This window comes from Lactuca virosa, chromosome 4 (assembly GCF_052849685.1).
Source record: "Lactuca virosa cultivar CGN04683 chromosome 4, Lactuca_virosa_CGN04683_v6, whole genome shotgun sequence".
NCBI lineage: Eukaryota > Viridiplantae > Streptophyta > Magnoliopsida > Asterales > Asteraceae > Lactuca > Lactuca virosa.
Window position 1 is genome coordinate 377,330,030 of NC_136429.1, and position 26,784 is coordinate 377,356,813.

At 36.5% G+C, this 26,784-nt stretch overlaps 1 protein-coding gene across 1 annotated transcript; it reads left to right on the forward strand.

Moving 5' to 3' along the window:
• Positions 1–10,153: 10,153 nt before the first annotated feature.
• On the forward strand, positions 10,154–10,639 carry LOC145106370 (uncharacterized). The gene has a single exon (XM_079043368.1). It carries the CDS (start codon positions 10,154–10,156, stop codon positions 10,637–10,639), a length of 486 nt encoding a protein of 161 aa, XP_078899494.1.
• Positions 10,640–26,784: the final 16,145 nt, after the last annotated feature.

Here is a 26,784-nt window from a genome sequence, read left to right on the forward strand (position 1 = left end):
GGAAGAAGTTCCATGAGGAGCTTGGCACTCAGCTGCATTTTAGTACAACATACCACCCTCAGACAGATGGCCAGAGCGAAAGAACGATTCAAACACTGGAGGATATGCTGCGAGCATGTGTGTTGGATTTTGGAGGGAGTTGGGATACGTACCTCCCACTGGCAGAGTTTTCATACAATAACAGTTACCATGCCAGTATTGACCGACCTCCATTTGAGATGTTGTATGGCAGGAGATGTAGGACTCCGATTTGCTGGGACGAGGTTGGACACCGGGTCATAGGGAGCACTGAGGTGGTGCTCAAGACTACCGAGCTGATTCAGCAGGTGCGCGACCAGCTGCAACTCGCGCAGAGCAGTCAGAAAAGTTATGCCGACCGGCGACGATCAGACCTTGAGTTCCAGGTGGGGGATTTCGTACTATTGAAAGTGTCACCTTGGAAGGGGGTCATCAGGTTCCGAAAGAGGGGCAAGTTGGGGCCACGATATATAGGCCCTTTCAGGATTACGTGCCGGGTGGGCAAGGTGGCATATCGATTAGAGCTTCCGGATGAGCTTAGCCAGATTCATAACACCTTCCATGTGTCACAGCTTCGGAAGTGTGTCCTTGATGAGTCCGCACTCGTTTCGTTGGACGACATCCAGGTGGATGAGAGCCTGAACTACATCGAGAGGCCTTTTTCCATCTTAGATAGGAAGACTAATATTCTTCGGAACAAGGAAGTGAAGTTGGTAAAGGTGCAATGGCAACACCGCAGGGGCTCCAAGTGGACCTCGGAGCCGGAGGACGAGATGCGGGATCACTACCCGGAATTGTTTGGATCAACGGACTTCGAGGACGAAGTCTAGTTCAAGTGGGGGAAACTTGTAACACCTGTTCCAGGTATTACTTAATTTAAGTAAGATTTAGGGTTTTGGTGTGTGGACTCGGCGAGTTGGGAGTCCAACTCGTCGAGTAGAGGGGATTTTAAGGACGCGGAATCTACACCCCACTCGACGAGTTGGAAGGCCGACTCGACGAGTAGGCGCTGTAATGATAAAACCCTAATTTTAGGGTTTGCACCCTATATAATCTCCTTATGAGCCTTGAGGCTGACCTCCCATTAGCCTCCAAACCATAAGAACGTCTGTGCTAACCTTAATCCCCATTCTCTTCCATTTTGTGAGCTAGAGTGACCTTTGAAGCTAAAGAAGAAGGAGATAGTGAGAAGATCCAGCAAACCAAGCACCCATCATTGAGCTTAATCATCTTGTGGACTGCTGTAAGTCTTCAAGACACGATTTTTATTAAAGGATATGGCTAGACCTTGAGTTTACCCTTCATTTCCTACCCTTCTTGTTGAATGCATGCATGAGATTCATAAAGTTTGCAACTTTATGAATCTCTAGAGCAAAATGGTCCCAAGGTGGGCTAGATCTGGCCTTTGGTTGAGCAAGGACACCATGCAAGGGTTTTAGGGCATGTTTCCCTCTTTTTGGCCATTTTGACCTAGGGACATGTATTGGACATGCATGTCCATAAAGCCTCCATCTTTGGAACGTTTTGAGGAATATAAACCTTTCTGGGAAGGAGGGATTTCAGATCCCTAGAGTTTTGGACCATATGGCAAAGCCTTGGAACTTTCCAACCTTTTTTAAGGGCATTGGAGCATTTGGAACGGTTCTAGAAGGTAAAGTTGGAAACTTTATCCTTTTAGACACCTTAGGGTTTTAGATCTAAGCCCTGGATTCCCTGGATTCGGTGTATCATCACAACAAGCAAAAGGAAGGGGGACTCGACGAGTTGCTCTAGGAACTCGACGAGTCAGGTTGGGTTTCCCCGCCTTCTAGATATCAAGTGAACGCGGCGAGTTGCTGAAACAACTCGGCGAGTTGGCTAGGGTTTGACCAGGTCTTCTTGACTCGGTAGAAACTCGACGAGTTGCAAGATGCACTCGACGAGTTGAGGTCAACATGGACTGTTGAGTTCGACTTTGAATAAGGTGGACTAGGGTTGACTTTGAGGGTAATTTTGGGATTTTGACAAGTCTGTCTTATGATGCTTTTAGGCAGTTGAGTTGGAGCAGTACGTGGGACATATTTGATTCTAGTTTATCAGTACAACATTTGTGAGAGGTGAGTTTTCTCACCATACCAATAGGTCTAAGGCACCAAGGCCGGCGCATTTTATGCTATGTGGATTGTTGATTGATTATGCATTATGATAGTATGACATTTGCATGGAAGACCACGCGGGGGTTCCCGTGGCATTTGGTATAAGACCTTGGAGGGTGTCCATGGCATCCTAGTATATCTTCTTGTATAGTTTGCATTATGTATTGTTTGGTAGTGAATACCTTATGGGGGTTCCCAAGACAGGAAGACCTTGTGGGGGTTCCCAAGGCAGATAAGACCACGTGGGGGTTCCCATTGCAGATAAGACCACGTGGGGGTTCCCGTGGCATTAGGTGTAAGACCCTGGAGGGTTTCCATGGCTTCCTTGCGTGTTGTACGCATGGCTTGTATTATATGTGTAGCTTTATAGCTAATATGATATGTGTTATGTGGATTGAGTGTGGGGTATGCTCTGTAGGACTCACTAAGCATTAGCTTACAGTTTGTGGATTTGTTTCAGGTACATCTAAGCCCAAGGGCAAGGGCAAGGCTTGATGGTGCGACGTGCACTCTCACTCGAGCATTTTATGGGACGCTCTGATATTTTGAAATAAAGTTGTATTTGATATGGTTTGGAAACAATTGTGACTGGTTTTTGTGGATGATGAAAACATGATTTGGATAATTAAAAATGAAAATTTTCTTTTGAAAATTGGGTCGTTACATGCATGTAGAGAAAGGTGGAAGATTTACGTGTTCATGTAGTGTTTAGGGTCTAGATCTCTGTTTGTAAGTTTTAGTTTGGAGTATGGATGGCTTGTGGACCAAGATCTAGGTCCTAAGGAGTTAGGGTTTGAGCTAAGCCCATTAAAAAAGGTATTAACGGGTAAAGTTGGAAACTTTACCCTTAAAAGGACATTTATCAGGGTATATGAGAAGTATGAAGCTTAGATCTGAAGAGTTGGGGCTTAATCCATTAAGATGGCCCAAACAGACTGAGGAGCTCGACGAGTCCAGAGAGGGACTCGACGAGTTGTGTCAATTTGTCTCGATTCTGTACAAGGTAGAACTCGACGAGTCTGTGAAAGGACTCGACGAGTTGACTCGTTCTATCACGACTATGAGTAGCAAGGGAACTCGGTGAGTCAGGGGGATGACTCGACGAGTTGAGTCAACTCGGATTGTTGACTTTGACTTTTACTGAGTGTTGACTTTGACTTGGACCTTGAATTTGACCAAAGTTGACCCCTGAAGGGGTCTTGATGTAAGGAATGGTATCTAAGGGGTTGTTTTGTATAGGGCGTGAGTAGAGCCGGTTGCAGGAACAGAGACATTCAAATACTTCACTCGACATTTGAGGTGAGTTTTCCTCCAGTAGGAACGGGTCGAAGGCACCAATGCTGACATGTTTATGTATGTTTGCGTATGCCAGACTTAGGTCCGATGCCAGGGTTATCCCGATGTAGGTTATATGTTTCCGGACATCGGTCTGATGCTGGGGAAAGCCCGAGGAATGTTTGTATGCTTGATGTCTTCGTGATTCTTGCATGTGTATGTTTATGTGTTTCAGGTTTCAGTTCGATGTCGGGGCAAGCCCGAGGAATGTTTAGCTTATATGTTATGTGTTATATGTTTCGGGCTTTGGTCCGATGTCGGGGCAGGCTCGAGGAATGTTTAGCTTATATGTTATGTGTTATATGTTCCGGGCTTCGGTCCGATGTCGGGGCAAGCTCTAGACATGTTTATATGTTTATGTTATGTGTTTATGTTATATTCTTGTTGATATGTTATATGTATACCAGACTTCGGTCCGATGCCGGGCGGGGCCCGATTTCGGATTCGTCTGATGCCGGGCGGGGCCCGATGTAGCGGTCAAGGCCCAATGTATGTTATTATGTGATTATGTGTATGGTATGTGGTAGTTTGGGGAGACTCACTAATCTTCGTGCTTACATTTTTTAGTTTTGGTTTCAAGTACTTTCGCTAGTATGGGGAAGAGCTCGGGATGACTGCATCGCACACACCACAACGGTTTAGCCTGGGATGATTTACTCTGATATTTGGACATGTGATTTTTATACAGTGTTTTGATATGATGTTTTGAGATATTATCACTTATGTTTTTATGAGATGATTTTAATTACTATGGTTTTATTTATAAATTAAAACGAAATTTTTGGACTGTATTTTTGGGATGTTTCAAGTTGGTATTGTTGGGTTTTAGTTCAAAAATAGTTTCATAAACTTGAAAAATATGGCAACAGAAGAATTTAATTTTTGAAATAACATAAATATTTTATACCCACCAAGGATCTTCTTGCAAGTTATAGAAATATTAAAACACCAACCAAAGAAGAGGTGAAGAAATAACAACCTTTGTAGTTCTTTGGGTCCTCTCGGGAGGCTTGGAAGTTGATGAACAATGTGGAACCTTTGAGACACCTACAATGACTCAACTTGATGTAGATGCTAGTCCAAAAACTCTTAAACCCTTAAGCTTTAAGTTCATAACCAATATGAACTTAAAGAGGGCTTGAAGATGCAAGTGTTCTTCAAGTTTTCTAACCAAAACTAGAGAGAAAGGGAGAGGGAAGAGAGGATTCAGATTTTGCATCAAGGAATGAATGAGCCAATAATCCAAGTGTTTTCTCTCTTATTTATATGCATAAAGTGAAGTTATTAACCATTAGTCCTTAACACTTTAAGCAAACTTGTCCCCATTGTCATAAGCATGTCTCCCATGCCTTTAAAGCATGATTAGACAAGTCATACACTTCTTCTTTTTATGCATATCTCGAAAATTTCATAAAGAAGAAGAAAGAAAGTCAAACTTTTATAAACTCTTTTATAAAATATAAACCTTGTCTTTTAGGAAAAAGACAAAAGCATTCAAATAGTCCAAAAGTTTGTACATGACTTATAAATCATACCATATGATGTATATTAAGTTACTTGCTAATGAAATTTATTATTTCCATGAAATAAATAATTTCCAATTTAATTATAATAGTTTTATTGAATATTTATTAAAATAAATTTCTAATAAATAATCAATTGTATCAAGTTGTTGTTAGTGTGACCCATTAGTATCATATGTTATTTAGTAATATCACTTTAATATGACTCTTGAGCATAGTAGGCCTTTCAATCTCCCACTTGCGCACTGATATAGACAGTGGTGAATGTCTAGCAACCTTTCACTGCCCCTAAGACCATACGACTGTTTGTGCCATTCTTTCAACACCCAATTCCCAAAAAGCTCAAAGCTACAATTGGTATATAAGGTAAGTTTATCAGTTATCCCTTTGCTACAGACATCATGTTGAACATGAGAATCGGATCGCGATCAATCTCATTAGTTGTTCAACTTTTGGTAAGGCGCCTTAGATGTCTAACTCTCAACACATAAGAGGAGCAAATCCCATCTTGGCTACATAAGCCTCTTGCATAGTTCACACCATACCTGAAAATGGCTTTTATAACTGCCCGTTAAGGAACAACATTTGACCATCATCAAAGCATATCACTCCCTATACTTAAGTCCCATTATGTATCTCAGGTGTTAAGGATACAAAGATTGTACCTCTTAATCAAGTATCATTCATGATAGCGATCCATAAGATGATATTGATGCGGGTCAGTTCAATACTAGTTCTCTAACAAGTACCTATGAAACTTGGTTACAACCACTTGCCTACTTTCATCTAGTGAGAGTTAACCAATTCAATTCATATTAGTCTTACTTTATAATTGCTCCAACATTTATAACCGACTATGAACTTTTAGAATACTAATATTATTCATGGATTAAACATGTTAATATAGAACATAACAAATATTAATGTGATGACTATATCCCAATATATCAGAACATTATCTAATAGTTGTTGTTATAATGTTCCAATATCCAAATACTAAATCCAAATCAAAAATCCATTTCTAGAATAATGAAGTCTTATAGCTGAAGTGTGACCATTCATACTTAGCTCAAAAGAATGAATTTATCAATGGATCTGACAAAATTTAATTTGTGTGAATTCTGTGAATACTATCATATCTATACTTAACTTTACTCTAAGTATAGTCAAATATTTTGGAGAATATGATTGGTGTTCTTTCGTGACATAGAGTCTCTTAGCTTGATTAAGTATGTGATCCTCGAATGGCTGAAATCAACATAGTTTTTCAATGATCTCATTCATCCAATCATAGTTGAATTCAACTTCTAAAGTAGTGTATTCTTATTTTGTAGTACATTGTGTCATTATGTTTTGCTTGGACCTTATTCCAACAAGACTTACTCTTCATTCCATAATGAAGTTAAAATCCAATTATAATTCATAATTATTTATATCTGTTTTGAAATTAACATCTTATGTAGCTCTTTCCAAAAAGATCCTTTCTAAAATGATTGTCTCAAATATATTCTCTCAGTTCTTCTAAAGTACTCTTAGAATGCTCTCTTAGTCATCCAGTGACTTAACCATGTATTCAATTAGTTTCCTATGACATGCTTACAGCATGATCAAATACTATGTCCTATGCATAATATGGCGTAAATGATGAACTCATTTTCCAAGCAAATAGAATATAAATCATTTCATTTTGTTCAAGCCTATGAGTTATTTACTTTTGAGGCTAGCTCAAATGGTGCCATATGACAATGCCAAGAATTCTCCAAAAGAATCTTGTGTCTTGATCCCTTTCAAGATATTGCCAATATATGTATAAGGACATGAAACTTTTAACATTCATTTTATCTATCCCTTATAGTTTTTACATTCCAAGAATGTATCTTCTCCTTCCTAAGTCTTTCATTTTAGAAACACTTTCCGAGTCAAGGTGAAAACGACCTCGCTTAGTCAGAATGTAATTTCAAATGATTAAGTATGGCCCATTCATATAAGATTAGGAATTTCACTATGCTCCCACTAGTTCTTAGTAAACACACATGTTCTATTCATTTTGATATAAAACATACCTTGTGGTTTTACATAAAATGATGATTATAACATTGAGATGTTTGCTTTATATCCACAAGTAGATCTCAAGCTCTACACATTTTGTTAGGATAACATGGATTAAGAAAACCTCCAGGCTAATCTATATAGATATCTTCTAGTAGATGTCTATTAAAAAAATGGTCTTTCTTGAAATCTATTTGCTATATCTCATATTAAGAATATGAATTTATAGCAAACATATCCTTATTGATTTTGTCATAGCTACTTGTGGAAAAGGTTTGATCATAGTCAATGTCATGAGTATGATGAGGACCATAGTCAATGTCATGAGTATGAGAAAAATGCTTTTATAACAAGTCATGCTTTAAATGTGTATGGTTATCCATGTAATTTATTCTTTCTAGAAGAATCATTTACTCCTTCTAGCCTTGCTATAGGGAGAAATTTTAATCAAGCCCATACTTGATTCTCATACATGGATTTCATCTCATTTTCACGACTCTAAGTCATTTATCAGATTCGAGATCTGACATAGCATCTTGGTATTTGATGGATTTTCCAGAAACCATCAATAAAAGATCATCAATGAGAGATTCCACATTTCTAAAGTCATAGATAATTTCTACCACTAATGAGAACAATTTGTGTTTGTGAATATCTATTATTCAATTTTAACAATCCTTGTTAAAACTACTGCCAACTATTATTACATAAGGTTATGATTCTTGAGCTGCTTCAAGTTCCATGTACCTCCCACTCGATTTGTCATTACAAGATTGCTTTCTACTAACTTAGGGGCTGTTTGAAACATGTCTGACCCGTCTGAGTCAGCGATTCTGGTTGACTCGGTCAGCCGGATGGTGTTTAAAATGTGCTGTTTCGGTCAACAGATCTGGGTCAATCGGCTGAATAGGCTAGCTTGGGAGATGCATCTGACTGGAAAAAAGACATCCTTACCCCCGGTTTCCTTCGTGACCTAAAAAAAAGCGGCAACCATTCTTCTTCTTCAATCGGCGTCTTCTTCAATCGACGTCTTCTTCCTTCAGCCGGAAAGCTGCCCTCCTTCCGTCCAAGCTCCGTCCGTCTTCTCCTTCTCCGGCCAGAATCGCCCCATCTTCTCCGGCTATAATCTTCAACACAGGTAAGCAAAATCCAAAATTCTCTTAAATAGTTTATGAAATCCGAAAATGCTAGGGTATAACATCTTCTCCTGCTTGTATAATCTCTGAAATCATATATTGTATGAAATCAGAAAAAAAAAATCGTGTATAATCTCTGAAATCTTAATTGTGTATAATGTATGTATAGATTATGAAACCATAATTTTTTTCATTGTATAATCTATGAAATTACCTGTATCAAATTCCATCAAATTATAGGTAGACTTTTCTTTCTTGTCTGCCATTGTTGTTCACAAAGTTGCAGCTTTCCTGTATCAAATTGCATAGAAACAACTGAAGAAGAATCATGTGTACAGTGTTGATGATGCATCAAATGACTCATTCATAACATTATATACGTAATAAATGATGAGTAAATTGCTATTATTGTTTTGAGTTGTTGACCTTTTTGTGAAATCAGAAATCAAAAATTGGTTTTGAAATCAAAAATTGGTTTTGGTCTAATGTTATGAAATCTTAAATTGGTTATGAAATCAGAAATTCATGTTGCTATAATGTTATGAAATCTGAAACTTGGTTGTGTATAAGCTATGAAATCAAAAATCACACTTTTTTTTGTTTATAAGCTATGAAATATAAAAGTTATGATGTCAATATTGGTTTCGAACAAAATTTGAAATCTTTTTTTGTTTATAAGCTATGAAAGCTGAATTTTATTTTTGTTTATCTTAATAAAATTTATGATAAATTACTTTAAATATTAATGTTTTAGGATGTTGGTTTGGAACGAAAGTGAGGACAAAACTTTTCTTGATGCATGTATCCATGAACTAACCACTAATGGTCGTGAGGGTTCTCGGCTTAAGGCTAGTTCATGGAAGATAATACGCGAAAAATTGATGAACGAACACGGTAAAGAGGTTGATCAGAAGCAAATGAGAAACCACTTTGACTACTACAAATCAAAGTATGTTGCTTGGGTGAAACTGAAAAACCGGCAATATATATGACCCTATAAAAAATAAATTTAACCTGACTGATGAACAATGGAAGGAAGAGGGGAAGGTAATATTTCTATAACAAATATTATAATTATTTTTATTAAAAATACTAATATTTATAAAAATTGTAAACAGTTGAACAAGTTCGTGTTGTCATTGAAAACTAAACCCCTGCTGTTTCCTGATCTTTGCACCCAACTATTTGAAGGGTCGACCTCAACCGGCTTTCAAAGTTGGGGGCCATCTTCTACACTCCCTCGTCCTGTAGAAGAGTTTAGTGCTGATGATTTTGATGATGATGTTCCAATGGAAACCTCAACACAACATGTAGGTGCAAGTGAAGAATCTTCGGGGCGTTCAAAAAATACAGAAGTTGGTGGAAACAAAAGAGTTGGTGGAAAAAAGAGAGATGCAAGGGCATTAGAAGTTGAAGAGGAGATTGTCAAGCTTGCAAGGAGAATTTTTCAAAAGGAGAATGTTTTCAAAATGTTTTCAAAATGTAATAGGAATTTGTGATTTTGATATGATATTCACCTTTGTTTGGGCTGGATGGGAGGCTATAGCACATGATTCAAGAGTTTTGAAAGAAGTTGCATTCAATTCAACTTCTGGATTTCCATTTCCTCCACCAGGTTTGTAATCTTTATATAATTTTTATTATCTATCTTCTTTATATAATATGTGTCATTATATAATATGTCACATTCATTTGCAGATAAATATTACCTTTGTGATGCCGCATATACAAACACTCGTGGGTTTATGGCTCCATACCGCAATACTAGGTATTGGTTAGCCGATTTTCGAAGAGGCAAACCTTTAACTAGAGAAGAAAGGTTCAATTATGATTCAAGAGTTTTGAAAGAAGTTGCATTCAATTCAACTTCTGGATTTCCATTTCCTCCACCAGGTTTGTAATCTTTATATAATTTTTATTATTTATCTTCTTTATATAATATGTGTCATTATATAATATGTCACATTCATTTGCATATAAATATTACCTTTGTGATGCCGCATATACAAACACTCGTGGGTTTATGGCTCCATACCGCAATACTAGGTATTGGTTAGCCGATTTTCGAAGAGGCAGACCTTTAACTAGAGAAGAAAGGTTCAATTATGCGCATGCACAACTTAGAAATGTTATTGAGCGTGCTTATGGTGTATTGAAGGCGAGATTCCCAATCTTAAAACAAATGGTTCCTTATCCTTTTACAATGCAAAGAGACATAGTCATTGCTTGTGTCGCGGTCCATAATTTTATAAGGAAATACAATATAGAAGATGACTTGTTTAGAAATTTTGAGGAGGACACTATGGTTTCTCCTGACGTCCAAGGTGGGGGAATTGATAGAGAAAACATACAAGGCATAGAATGGGGTCCAGAAGCCGTTGAATACATGCGTGTTTTGCGTGATCAGATTGCAAATCGTCTACTTTCACCTACTTTACATTAAATTATTATGTTATTCTAAATTTCATTATGTTTTTATTTGGATATTAAATGATTTATGTTTAGTTTACATTTTGTACGGCATTTTTTATTTGTGTGTAATTTACATTTTGTATGATAATATGTATGTTTTTATAATTATTCAGCAGCTTAACCCATCACTATATATAACAGCAGGGTAAAATGGTCATTTTTCATCACTCAACACATTCAGTTAGATGTACAATCAAACAATAGGATTTCTTACTCAGTCAGGATTTCTTACTCAGACAGACATTTCCCAGTCAGCACTTTCTCAGTCAGCAACTATCAAACGGGGCCTTAGCTTTCACAAGAATAAGAGGACGTATTCTTGGCGGGTTTGCATGTAATAATCTAAGCCACATTTAGAGTATTATACAAATATGTATTTAGTAGATTTTGGGTTCAAAAGCTTTAGTCCAACATCGACTTCAAATCCATAAAACATTAAGTAAGATGAAGATGGAGCCCTTTCATACTAAATCTTATAAAGTGTTTAATCTACTTATTAGTTGGTATTTGTATTCAAGATACAATTAATAGTGATTGAAGTATTATCCCAAAAAGATTAAAGGAGGATATTTCTACCGATTAGAAAGTAAATCATACAAAGTAAGATTTAATTCATCATTTATTATCATTAAGGCCTTAGATGGTTCTTACTGGTTTGCATCTCAACTTTTGAAACCTTCAACAAAGATTTCACAATTATGTTTTACAACGTAAAATATATTTAAAACTACTATAGTTGTTAATAAAGTTGATTTGGTATCTTATGCTTAATCTCAGACATTCATTAGAAAGGAAGTCATACACCAAGGTGTATAGTTCCTTAATTATTTTCTCTACACCTTAGTGAAAATATCATTAGGAATCCTTTTCATATAAATAAGGTTCACATATGTCAAATAAACTACATTATTTTCCTTCAAAGATCCCTTTCTTGAAGTTGGAATATGTGAATGTCATTTATATAATAAGGATAACAATGTCAAAGATGAGTTTGACTTAAAACAAGTTTAAGTAAAAAGTGCTTGCTTATAGAACTTAATTTTATTTATGAAATGTTGATATTTACTTCACACCTCTATTAAGAGATCTAGTCTCATAAATAGAAGTTAATCATTTCAGAATATGAATATTATCATTATGAAAAACGATTAAGTAAATGATCAAACATTTGAATAAAATAACTGAGACATAAATTTAGAAATGCTAAATTAAAACACACTTTTTTCCAAAACAAATATTGTTTTACATTACAAGTAATTTATGTTCTAAGCATAAATAATAAACTAAACTCCGAGAGTGTAGTTCCAACTTGATTGTGCTCAGCTTGGTTACTCTTCAATATATATTTTCAAGCTATTTACAAATATTAGATTAACATTTAAGTACCAAGTACCTAAGTGTTACATGAAAAGTATGAGTTCTATCTAGTAGATACAAGAAGTACTAGTCTCTTCCAGACTTTATTTCCAAATAAGAGGAGTAAATCCTCTTACAGTGTCCAGTTTCTTCACAAAAGAAACAAGATCCATCTATATGGGCTTTAATAGATTTCTTGGGCTTAAAGGTGTTCAATCCATAAAACATGGGCCTCCTGGATCACACAAGGTGATTCTTTTAGCCTTGCATTATTCCAATGTTTAAACTAGCTTTAAATAAAATATCATTGTACTTATTGGAATATTGCTTGACCTGTTATATCATCAGATATATGTTGAAATTATCCAAGACTTCCTAGAAGTTATGAATTACTATTCCTAGCTTGATGTTAGAAACATCTTAAGCATCACAGTGATGCATTTACTAGGTATCATGTTCAGGCTCATTGCTCAAAGCAAATAGTTTAGGACTAGGACCTTTAAGTGTATACAATTTCATATCTTTCACGAGATTGTCTCTGAAGACATGAACCCATTCATTGAAGTTGTATCTATTGAATGTTATTGTTTCATTTAGTCATTAAAGAAAATGACAATTCATGATAATGAGAATGAATTATTTAACTAAAAAATTTCAACAAAATTCATTTAGTATTTTCAATATTTAATCTTTAATAATTAATACTCTTTTAGTTTCCAAAAACATTAATTATCAAAGTCTAGGATCCAAATTGCAAAACAAATAAATGGTTAGCTATCCTTTATCCCATCAATTTGAATTCAACCCGGTAGATATCGATTATTAATTATATCTTGCTATATAATTCCTAGATTTATGGGATCTCTAATAAAAAATTTAATTAGACATGTTTGATCTCATCTATGCCTCGAAACTCTCTTGCTTAGGTATCCGTTATCACAAAAGATTTCCGATCAAATCGTCCAATTTGTAAAACTTGTGTAATCGGCCTATAACTTGGTTATGGAAATCGCGAATATACCCCGACCATCAAAAGATAACACTAAGCGATTAGGTATCATTTATCCCACTAGTGCATACAAGAGACGTGCAAGTGTTTTTCAAAATGATTGCATATATTTGAGGTTTGAAAAAAGGGTCTTTATATGTTTTATAATTCTAGTTTAAAAACATATGATATCAAGGTTATTACATGCATATAATAAACCATGGTATCAATTTTCAAAAGAAAATCACTTTTAAAGGTTCTATATAAAAAGCTAGTTTTTATATAATTTGACGCAATTCAAACATTAAGTTTGAATGCATTTGAACCTCTAATATATTTAATAAAACTTCATTTTATTACATATACATTTGGAGTTAGTATAAGTTATAAAAATCACCATTTTAAAACTTATAATGGAGTATTTCAAAATTTGACGTTATTAACGATTTTATAAAACCGGGTTTTATTTTAAAACAATAACTTGTTACATCTTATGTCCAATTTTGAAAACCCAAACTCCATGTGATGTTTATTTTGTACAAAATTATTTTAGCATGTGAAAAACTAATTTATCAACAACACATAATAATTGCATAAAAAAAACAACACAAAAAAAATGCATAAAAAGATACGTGCATAAACATAACCAACTACTGACATTTTTGTGAGCCAACACAAAAATGCCAAGTCCATTCCTATAGGGACATTTAAGGGGACCAAAAATATTTTGTAATGTTGTTGAAGAAGCTCTCACTTGAGTAAACACTCATTGCTTGCAAAAGATTTGAAAAGCTTCTTTAAAGGAAAGACTGCGACTTTCATGACACCTTTCAGAAAGTGTCATCTTTCTGTTCAGCACATTTTCAGCACATGTGTAGCATTCATGACATTTTTCAGCAAGTGTCATGTTGTGCCCAACACATGTTGAACTCGAAAATATTCCTTTTGTCTTCAAAAAATGGTTCAAACTTCATTTCTTGTTACATCTTTTGTACAAATAAATTATTTCTAAAAACTAATATATTACTTTACAAAAATAAACAAGAAAAGCTAATCTATTTAATTATTACATACCATATGAATAAATAAATTATTACAACCATTTTTATAATGAAAACAACAAACACAACAACATAACAACACATTGATCCTTGGCTAGTTTATGTACATCATATACATCAATATACACATCAAACAACCTTTGTTTTTCTAAGACAACTTTAAATGACAAAAGATGCATGAAACTTTAGTCACATAAAATAAAAAGTTGTCATAGAAAATATGTATGAACTTATTTGGGAAATCTCCGAAAAAGTCCGAATATTTTACCCTAATTTACGAAAAAGTCTCAAACTAAATTTTGTTTACAAAAAAGTCTCAATTACCGGTAAAAACGACGATTTGACCCTATTTTCCCGGTTTACCGGTTTCATTACTTACCCGGTTTTAATAAAGTCTCATTATTTTACCATAATTTACGAATAAGTCCCAAATTATGGTAAAATAATGAGACTTTAATGAAAGTTATGGTAAAATAATGGGACTTTAATGAAACCGGGTAAGTATTAAAACCGATAAACCGGAAAAAAGAGTCAAATCGTCATTTTTTCCGGTAATCGGGACTTTTTCATAAACCAATTTTAGTTTGGGACTTTTTCGTAAATTAGGGTGAAATATTAGGACTTTTCCAAAGATTTCCCAACTTATTTTTATACAAAAACAAGTTATCCATATTCTCCAAAAACTAAGATTTTCAAAAATCAAAAAATCTAACCAAACTTGCAAGCTGGCTTTGATACCAATTGTTGGGTTTTAGTTCAAAAATAGTTTCATAAACTTGAAAAATATGGCAACGGAAGACTTTAATTTTTGAAATAACATAAAAATTTTATACCCACCAAGGATTTTCTTGCAAGTTATAGAAAGATTAAAACACCAACCAAAGAAGAGGTGAAGAAATAACAAGCTTTGTAGTTCTTTGGGCCCTCTCGGGAGGCTTGGAAGTTGATGAAGAATGTGGAACCTTTGAGACACCAACAATGACTCAACTTGATGTAGATGCTATTCTAAAAACTCTTAAACCCTTAAGCTTTAAGTTCATAACCAATATAAACTTAAAGAGGGCTTGAAGATGCAAGTGTTCTTCAAGTTTTCTAACCAAAACTAGTCAGAAAGGGAGAGGGAAGAGAGGATTCTAATTTTGCATCAAGGAATGAATGAGCCAATAATCCAAGTGTTTGCTCTCTTATTTATATGCATAAAGTGAAGTTATTAACCATTAGTCCTTAGCACTTTAAGCAAACTTGTCCCCATTGTCATAAGCATGTCTCCCATGCCTTTAATGCATGATTAGACAAGTCATACACTTCTTCTTTTTATGCATATCTCGAAAATTGCATAAAGAAGAAGAAAGAAACTCAAACTTTTATAAACTCTTTTATAAAATATAAACCTTGTCTTTTAGGAAAAAGACAAAAGCATTCAACTAGTCCAAAAGTTTGTACATGACTTATAAATCATACCATATGATGTATATTAAGTTACTTGCTAATGGAATTTATTATTTCCATTAAATAAATAATTTCCAATTTAATTATAAGAGTTTTATTGAATATTTATTAAAATAAATTTCTAATAAATAATTAATTGTATCAAGTTGTTGTTAGTGTTACCCATTAGTATCATATGTTATTTAGTAATATCACTTTAATATGACTCTTGAGCATACTAGGCCTTTCAGGTATCAGAACCTTGGTTTGAGGGATTTGGGCACACTCTCGGATGTGTCTGAACTCAAACTAAGGAATTGGTATGAAAATTTTCAAAAGAAAATCATTTTTATAAAAAAGAACTTGAAAATAGAAAAGAATTTTGAAAAGAGAAAAGGGTGTGGTGCATGCAATCAGCCGAGCTCAAGTAAGTACTCCCAAATTACCCATACAAGTCTATGTTATGATATGCTTATGAGAAATGCATGCTAGATTAGGGCTAATGATCTAGGAAGGATGCCTTATGTGCCTGTTATATGTGTATCAGCTTTATAAACTTCATGCTAGTACATATTAGTTAGTGATATGATGGTCTGATTAGGATATGCTTGATTATGTGTACTCAATGCTCGAATGCTTCTTGCTTTGTGCTTTTAGGAGTTCTAGTTATCTCTAACTAACTAGTAAACGAATATGTTAAGTTACATATTGCAATGAATAAATGATTTTAGAAGGTTAGGTTTAGCTCTATTTCGCAGCTCTCGTTTGAGTCTAACCGTTGTAGGGTAGGACCTCTCATTCAAAGAATTATCTAGTCTTAGTGATATGTAATGGTATTCGCAAGCTAGTTAGGGGGCGATAGCAGGGACTTCTTATACAGCTGATGGCGGAGAGTTGGTTGGTGATTACCCTAGGGCAAGCCTAGAATGAGATTAACGTGAGAACATCAGTAGTAGTAGAAGGGACTTGGTGAAGTCAAGGCAGTTCTTGAGGAAAGTACGGACAGATGTGGAATGTAGTCTGGGCCCGTACTACTGAAAGCAGAGGATCCGTCGAATCAAGGAAGGCTGAGATGAATCCAGGGAACTTGTAGTATATGTGATCCCTTGAGATATAATGAGTATTCTGATATTTATTATGGTGTATTTTCAGTATGGTGACGTTACGCACTAGGCCAGTCGGCAGTTTAGGTGCCAGTGAGGGATTAGGCTCGGGCTCTGGGATGAGAGACTGAGTGCATTCCGCATCGAGGTGGAGGCCATGATGGGTTCGTGCACGCTGACGTTCAGGGAGTTCCGAGCTTGTAGAGCTCCAGACTATCATGGGGCTCGGGACCCCATTGCTAGCAGCAGATGGTTGGCTGATGTCGCCAACGCTTTCCGTACGAGCTGATGTCCCGAGGGGGACAAGGTCCGACTTGCTTCCTGTCTTCTGAAGGACAGAGCGAGTGACTGGTGGGAGGAGGTCGGACATGCCATTAGAGATTATGCAACTCTAGATGCGATGAAATGGAGTGATTTTTCGGCCAGGTTTAGGGCCGAGTTTTCACCTGTGATTGAGGTGCAGCAGCTTGCTAGGGAGTTCCAGGATCTCCAGCAGACAACTGAGACGGTGATCGAGATCACCCCTATGTTCAGGGAGAGGGCCCTTCTCGTTATGCAGTACGTGGCAGACGAGGAGATGAAAAAGGCCCGATGTCATGAGATGCTGCGGAGTGATATCCGACAGTTTGTGAGCCGATCCACCTACAAGACGCTTGAGGATATGATTTCTAGGGCTCGAGAGAGAGAGAGAGAGAGAGAGAGAGAGAGAGAGAGAGAGAGAGAGTTCGATTTGGAGATGGAGAAAAAGAGGAAAACCGAGGGGGTTCAGTCAGGGAGTGCGGGCAAGAAGCCCAAGGTATCAGACCACTGACCGTGGAGTCAGCATGGCCGCAACCGTTGTGGCAAATGCGGCAAGTCGCACGAGGGGACGTGTAAGGCAGGGAGTTTAGGCTGCTTCAAGTGCGGCCGAACTGGTCATGTGAGCAGATATTGTACAACTACTACCACCACCACGACAATATCAGATCTGATTTGCTTTCAGTGCAATCAGTGGGGGCACAAGCGGTCCCAGTGCCCGAGTTTAGCAACAGCAGGACATGTGGCAGCACCCGCTCCTGCTACGTTGAGGATTACAGAAGGTCGTCATGGCCGGACAGAGGCGCCTGTGGCGAAGATAAGGGCCATTCAGTTGACAGCAGAGGAGGCACGTGCAGCTCCCGAGGTGGTGACGGGTATGTATCTTCTCCTTATCTCTTTACTTATGTTGATTATTGCTTATGTTTATGTGTTTCATTATAGGATCGTTCCTTGTGAAGGGTATATATGCTCTGGTATTGTTTGATTCGGGGGCTACCCGATCTTTTGTTTTGCTTGCACTCAGCAAGCGATTCGTAGGGGCTCCAGGGGAGCTGGATTGCCCACTAGATGTAGAGATAGCAGATGATAGGACCGTTCGGGTCACGAGGGTTCACCGAGGATGTACACTGCAGTTGTTTGATGAGCAGTTTTCTGTGGATCTAGTCCCTATTCCCCTGCGAGGGAATAAGGTTATAGTTGGTAGGGACTGGTTGAGCCCGAATGGGGTAGTGATCGACTTCGAGCAGCAGCTAGTGAGAGTTCGGAATCCTAGTGGGGGAGGGTTAGTGATTCAGGGCGAGAGGCCGCAGGGTGAACCGAATCTATGTTCAGCAACGAGAGTGAGGCGCTACCTTCAACAAGGTTTCACAGGTTATGTCTCCTATGTCATGGATACCCGAGATAAGGGTAAGGCAACATTGGATGACATACCGATCGTGCGAGAGTACCCGGACGTATTCCCAGAGGATTTTCCTGGGATATCTCCGGAGAGACAGGTTGAGTTCAGGATTGACCTAGTCCCTGGTACGGCTCCGATAGCCAAGGTACCATATCGGTTGGCTCCTCCCGAGATGCAGGAGTTGTCTACGCAGCTGCAAGAGCTGCTAGATAAGGGATTTATCAGGCCGAGTAGTTCCCCATGGGGAGCCCTGATCCTATTTGTGAATAAGAAGGACGAGTCACATGGGATGTGCATAGACTACCGGGAGTTGAATAAGGTAACGATGAAGAACCGTTATCCCCTCCCGAGGTTTGATGACTTGTTTGACCAGCTACAGGGTGCATATTGGTTCTCCAAGATTGATATACGATCGGGTTATCACCAGATGCGAGTCAGAGACGAGGATGTGTAGAAGACAACTTTTAGGACTCACTATGGTCACTATGAGTTCGTGGTGATGCCGTTATGGCTCACCAACGCTCCTGCCACATTCATGGACCTCATGAACCGCGTGTGCAGACCAATGCTGGACCGGTCTGTGATAGTCTTCATCGATGACATCTTGGTTTACTCCAAGAATCAGGAGCAACACGAGGAGAACCTGAGGGAGGTGCTGGAGACACTGAGGAGGGAGAGACTTTTCGCAAACTTCTCCAAGTATGAGTTCTGGTTGCGTGAGGTGCAGTTTCTGGGGCACCTTGTCAACTAGAAGGGAATTCCGGTCGATCCGGACAAGATAGAGGCCGTGATGCAGTGGGAGGTTCCGAGGTCTCCATTTGAGATTCGGAGTTTTCTTGGTCTAGTGGGTTATTACCGGAGATTCATCCAAGATATCTCCAAGATCGTTGTTCCTTTGACCTGACTGACCAAGAAGTCGGTGACATTCCGCTGGGGGCCTGAGCAGCCGGTAGCCTTCGAGACTCTCAGACAGCGATTATGCGAGGCACCAATTCTGACTTTGACAGAGGCCGTCGACGACTTCGTGGTTTACTGTGACGCTTGGTGTTGGGTTTTGAGCATTCTAACACTCCTATGGTGTACATGCAGCCCTATAAACCTTGGATCTATGTTTTCTCTATTATACATGCAAATATTAAATATTCCAAGGTTTCATCCTAACTAGCATATTATGAAGCACCTATACTACAAAGTTCTAGTTAGATGACATACCTTTTGATGTAGCTTGATGTCTTCAAGCTTTAAGAGCTTAGCCCCAATAGTGTGGAAGCCTCAAGTGGAATCACAAATCACCAAAACACCTTGGAAAACCTTTAGAGAATATGGATACTTGGCTCACACTATGAAATCGGTTATTGCCCTCTTTAGTGTATCCACACTAGCCACTAGCATAATTTCATGAACCATAAGACCCTTTATATAGTGTGGAGGATTAGGGTTAAACCCTAATACCCATGACCTTTCATTTTCTAGGATCCATGGGTTAAAGCTCCATGGACTATCCATGAAGACTTAGCCCAACCTAAATGAACTTGGCCCACTACACATATATATATATCTAAGAGTCCATATTTAATTAGTTCCTTTTGATCACTTAATTAATTATAAATTAATTCTTGATCAATACTAATTAAATAATATGATTATATATTAATATATTAGAACTTATAATATATTAATATAAATCATAAATATACTATTCTCAAAAGACTATCCATATAAATTGTGTCGGTGAAGTGCAACCCAAATGGACCATGCCGGGTCGGGTCAAGTACATACCAAATATAGTTATGGACTTAGACATTAATCCAACAGTCTTCCACTTGGATAAGTCTAAAACTATTATTGAGTATGACTTCAAAAACCAACTGGCAATCGTAGCTCTTAAAGCCGCTGTCGAACTCTGATCTTGTCAATGAACTCTGACCTTTGTCAATGACTTGTCCATTAAATAAGGGATCATATATTCCTCCATTCTAGATATCATATGGACTGAGACATGGATTATAATCATTCTCTCTGTCCATTTGTTGTTTCCCGATTTTCGATTTATGATGACTGACTGATTGAACAAATCAAATCAGTCCTGCCTTGGCCAAGCACTCACATGTGTCATCGCTAAATCATCGAGGGGCCCACAGATATCGCTTTTATCCCGAAGGTAAAAGGAATGGATAAACTTCGACTCATATGGCTTGTTCTAGTACTTGTTGAATCATACACAAAGGCACGTTTTATAACATCGAGTTACCAATGCGTTTTCGTGCAATCAATGTATAACCAACTCATAATAACAACTCATATCTCTAGGTTTGAAGAATATAAGATATTATCGTCTCATGATCACTCGTGATAAAATCCATGAAGTGATTCAAATGAGCGCGGGTTGAATCCAATACTCAGAACTTATGAGCACTCATGAGTGTTGTAGCACCACTTTGTCCACCAACTTGGACCTCTACAAACCAACCCATGACAGTCTTGATTCATATCTACTTCCAACATATGACCGACTGTGGATGTTTGAATAACTTAATCATTCAGGAAGAGTGACTTAGTTATTCTGGAAGTCAAAACATGCAAAGTGAAACACAAGAATAAATGAATCAAATATGGTATCAAACCCTATGAATATAAATAAACACTTTTATTTATCACCATACTGATTACTCATTATTCATTGTTTCGGTTTTATCAACTTTATACTTGAATTAAAAACACTAGTTGTCCCATGCTCCAAGCATGTACACTATGTTTTTCTTAAACAATAGCTTTGCCATACACCAAGTATGCACTCTATGTTTGTCTATGATCCTTACTTTGTGAAATAAACCAATTGAACATAATTTCAATGATTCTAATTTCACACTCCCAAATCCTTATCGAAAAATGTGAGAATTTCAAATTCCTATCATTTATCGAAATCTGTTTAGATTTTAAACTTATATGCACTGACCCTCCTGTAATGAATATGTACAAAGTCACAAAGACTTGTCAACAGTCATTATAAGGTATTCCAATGGAGATCAACTCCATGGAAACTAAGTCTCATATTCAAAGTACATTGCTTTGGACATGCTTCTTGCATTAAGTTTTCTAATCTTACACATATAATTTCCACCTATGGAGACAACTCCATATTCTCATTTTGACTATCACTTCTGAATAAGAGATGCCTCTTTTCAGAATATGTCAATATGGTCCTTCCAAAATTAGCACTATACTTCCAACTGTCCCTGAGCAACCAATCTTTGGTAAACCTCAGATTGTCCTCGACAATTGCTTAATCATTTTAGTCATATCCATTTCTAGACCTTTTCCCTTCTTAATGCCTCTGGGCATTTGGATAAATTTAGAAATGACAAATATTATAGCACATGCAATCGATCCTGTACCCAAAGCAAATGGTACATGATTCATGATGTCTCACATAAAGACATGATTCTAGACCAGTCTTTTGCTACAATATTTTTATTTGCCATGTTTTCAAAATTTGACTATGAAGAGGGATGTCGTAATCATAATCGAATTTTGAGAACGCAATATATAGAATTTCCTTATGTTGAACCAATCCAACATGAAATTCATATATATATTCTTGACTAAAGATGATTAAGGTCTCAATCTAAGCCTTTAGAACTGAAATGAAGTATATCCTCCCCCTTAATTATAGCAAAACAACTTTTTCAATCCCTGCAGCCTCACGAATTGAAACTTTTGTTTTCTATAATTAACATTGCTAACTTGCAACACTAACAATAATTATCATGCTCCCACTAACATGATGATTACTAGCATAACACTTATGCTCCCACTAGCTTTGACATGTACTCAGAAATCAGCTGGACTTCTAGAAATCAATACTTTATTGACTTTCTTACCAAAGTTCAGATTTCTGATACGAGATGCTTTGATAAAACTTTATCAAAATCATACACCTTTCCTTAGATAGCATGCATGTGTGTCTAAACAATTTCAGAACTATGAAAAGGGATGCCGTAATCATAGTCTCAATTGTTTAGACCTTTTGCCATCTGCTTCAAATCTACTTGGTGGAAGTGTTTCCTCACCATCATTTTCATGAATCGGAGAGAAACCTTATGACCCTTAGATTTTATGGTGTATGTGTTCTTATCCATGTGAATCATCAAAACCATAGTCACAAGACAAGGATAATGACAAATCCAAACTCATATGGACTGAACTTATGCAATCTTAACTTCTTGCCACCTGGCAGTACAGGGCCTGCCATTGCTTCCAAGTTGTTATGCAACCAATTGAGAACTTTCAGAACTCCTATGCAAAGCCAACTTTAACTGGAATGGGCACAGAATATGTCAACACGATAGGTTATAAACCTCAAGTCGTGTGCTAGTGAAGAACCCCAGGTTTTATTCTTGATTAGTTCTTGAAATTCTTTTTAGGATCTTTAAGACTCCCACTATCCTCTTGACATATAAGACTATCTTGCCAAATATTCAAGAGATAGTGCGGATTCTTTATCAAGACAAACACTTCACACAATTGGCTTTAGTTGGTCTTTGTTTTATCCAAAACATCACAACTTACCAATTTCAAATGTACAAGAGTAGGACACTTTTACTCTTACATTTGACAAGTGTTTTAAACCTTTCTTTAAGATATGGCACTCAAGTTACAATCTTGGAGTATGACTCTAAGAATTATTTTGGAACGAAGTATGACTCATCTTCCTGATCTAACCATTTCAACAATTCATGACTCCTCTTCTTAGTCATAAGAATGCACTAAGATGAACTTTAGAGGACTAATTGTGATATGATTTCTAAATCATTAAGATGATCACAAACATGATACTAAAGTAATCTCCCATCTTTTCATATTTGAGAAACTTTTATCTTTCTGCCTAATTTGATTCTTCCCATTCGTTCTGCCATACATTGAGACTTTTCCAATGTTTCAGAATTATACTTAAACTTGTAAGTATAACCATATTTACTAAACTTTAGTAAATCAAATAGTCTTAACGAGCTTTGTGGTGGACATGACCAGTGCACAAGAATGTGTACTCGATCCCTTTAGTCCTTCACTTGACTCACACATCCATGTGAACAAGTAATTAGTCTTGATTTTCCAATGCTTGAAAGTTCTCATTCATCATACTATTCAACTTGCATGATTCCAAGTTTCGGTCCAATTGAAACTTGGGTGATGAGGAACTTTCCTGATTTGGTAAATTTAGACACTACCACAAATGAAAGAATCAAATCCATTTTCCAATATTGCTGTCAGTGGAATCATATAAGCAACAATTTTCCACAAATGCCATTGTAAGGATACTTCAAATAAACAAAATTAAACAATTTTCTTTTATTTTAAAACTTTGCGGAAAAACTTATCCTTACAATCCACATGGAAAATTGTTGTTATCTATTCCTTAGCAATATATCATAACTTCTTAAGCAACTGCTCAAAATTCTGATGCGATCGAAATCCACCTTCGCGATCAGAATCAGCATATACTTCCTTTAAGATTTCTCTCTATTCTTTGATTCTTAAAACATCAACATGTGACCCAGTCACATCATGTAATGAGGATCTCAGAATAGAACTTAACAGAGTTAGATAATGGGCTCTACCTGATGTAGAATCAAACTTATTGACTTTAACATCCTTAGGTAAATTTGACAGCTTTGCAATCAACGCCCCTTCCTTTGGCAAAATAAACATATGGACCCTTTGGTAATGGGACTATCTCAGACTTAACCTTTCTCTTTACCATTTGGTCAACCGGATTGACTATGGCCAATCCCTTTCCATTGGGAAGAGAATTCTTTTTCTGGATTTCCAGTGTCACCATTGTCACTGTCCATAAAGTTTTTGGGAAGTTGATCTTCTAATCAAATTTGCTTCACTATCGTTCCAAATCATTGCTGATTCAGCAGCACCAAGCAAATAGATATGATCATTAAGGTTCATGTCATAGTCTGTTTCATAGTAGTCCCAAAGGAACTCACTATGTGACTTAGAAAGTGATTGAACATCCAACTTTCACAAGACTTTGACACCCAACTCTCCCGGCTTGTCAATATGTGACTTCATCTCTAAGATGTGATCACACATAGACCTTGCTTGCTATTAGGGCTTGAGTGACCTTGAACTTGTGGGTTAGGGAGAATAATTGGAGGAGGTGGAGGAAGAGAAGTATGACTTCTATGAGCCAAACTCGGGAAGTCATATTCATTAGGAAAGCTTGGTTTGGGAAGATCATTGTTGTCTAAACCAGACATCAACAATGGGAGAAATTCACGTAAAGTTGATTTAAGTCCTTAATATAACACCCAATATGATATATTAAGGCTAGGACCCAACAAACTATTTTATAACTTGGAAGAGGGATGCCGTAATCCAAGCTATAAAATATTTGAAGGTAGGTGAATGACGATTCACCAATTTCCACCAAGATAAACGAAATGTATTATTAGGTTTTAATTGGTTTTGAAACTCCTAGATTCTTTTGAGATTCATTGAACTTTTCAATGGCATGTTTCAATCTCGAGTGTGCCCTTCAGGTTTTGTGACTGGGATGCCGAGGATCACAAAACAAGGTGTGAAGTAACCATGCAAATATACTTGGTACCCTTAATATTTACCCCTCAATCGATGTGCCGGTTAACCACACACGCTCCAACGATACTATGATAAACATTAAGTTACCCTTTGCCTACCTTGTTAAGTCCAGGTTAGTGTGCCGGTTAACCACACACACTCCACTAACAGCTTAAACAAAGTGCAAAGTGTAATTTCATGGATTAGCACCTTATTCACATTTTCCTAAGTAACTAAGATTGGGAATTTATAAAAGGTTTAGTTACTTAGTATTTATCATTAATACTTTTAATGAAGGGAGAATTATAGTCCTTGTCCTACCTGTTCGGCTAACGACCCTCCACTAGTCAAGGAAGCGGTGGGTGAGAGTGGACACCCATTAAACTGCCATTTTATAGGCAGTAACCTTATACCCCCCTTATAGACCGGCTTCGTGAATGAGGTCTACTAATGGTAAGACGACTTGCTCTTATACATATAATATATTAAAATTTTAATATTATAATAGTATAAGGGTGTATTTTAGACATTTAAAATACTTGGTGGTTTAATCTGTTAATTAAACTATACTCTTAATTTAATTAAATTTAAACCATGTCATTATGGAATTATTAATTCTCTTTTAATTAAACACTTTAATTATCTATTAATAAACTCCATAAGAGTTAATTGAATTATTCAATAAAAACATCATAATTCCAATTATTAAATTTAAAATTAAAACCATTTAATTAATTGTTTAAGTTATGAACCCAAGAGTTTTAGAATTCAATTCTTTTTTTTTTATCATAAAAAAACTTTTTCCAAATTCCAAAACTTGAGGGCAAGTTTTGTAACTCTTGAAAACTTTTGGATTCCATAACTTATGGAGTTAAATACTTGTTTTATGATGAAACTTTTCATGTTCCATAACTTAAGAACAAGTTATGGAATTCTTTAAAACATTAAGACTAAGTTTTGTAACTCCATAAAAAACTTTGAATCAATTTTTTTAAAAACCTTTTCATATCCATAACTTATGGAGGTTTCAAAAAAATCTTTAGATCAAACTTTTAAAACTAATAAAATAATCATATCATTTTATCTTTTACTAAATTTGACCTAATTCAACTCATATAGCAAATGATTCAAATTTTACAAATAATTAGTTTTTCACAAAAACAAGTAATTATCTTAAAATTTGACAAACGTCATGTTTTTTTTTCCTTTTTTTTTCCAACTTTGAAAATAAAACATTTGCATCAATATAACAGAAAACAACCCATGGCTCTGATACCACTGTTGGGTTTTGAGCATTCTAACACTCCTATGGTGTACATGTAACCCTATAAACCTTGGATCTATGTTTTCTCTATTATACATGCAAATATTAAATATTCCAAGGTTTCATCCTAACTAGCATATTATGAAGCACCTACACTACAAAGTTCTAGTTAGATGACATACCTTTTGATGTAGCTTGATGTCTTCAAGCTTTAAGAGCTTAGCCCCAATAGTGTGGAAGCCTCAACTGGAATCACAAATCACCAAAACACCTTGGAAAACCTTTAGAGAATATGGATACTTGGCTCACACTATGAAATCGGTTATTGCCCTCTTTAGTGTATCCATACTAGCCACTAGCATAATTTCATGAACCATAAGACCCTTTATATAGTGTGGAGGATTAAGGTTAAACCCTAATACCCATGACCTTTCATTTTCTAGGATCCATGGGTTAAAGCTCCATGGACTATCCATGAAGACTTAGCCCAACCTAAATGAACTTGGCCCACTACACATATATATATCTAAGAGTCCATATTTAATTAGTTCCTTTTGATCACTTAATTAATTATAAATTAATTCTTGATCAATACTAATTAAATAATATGATTATATATTAATATATTAGAA

Excerpts from the sequence above, each read along its gene's own strand:
- LOC145106370 (XM_079043368.1), top strand. The coding sequence starts at position 10,154 with ATGTCACATTCATTTGCATATAAATATTACCTTTGTGATGCCGCATAT.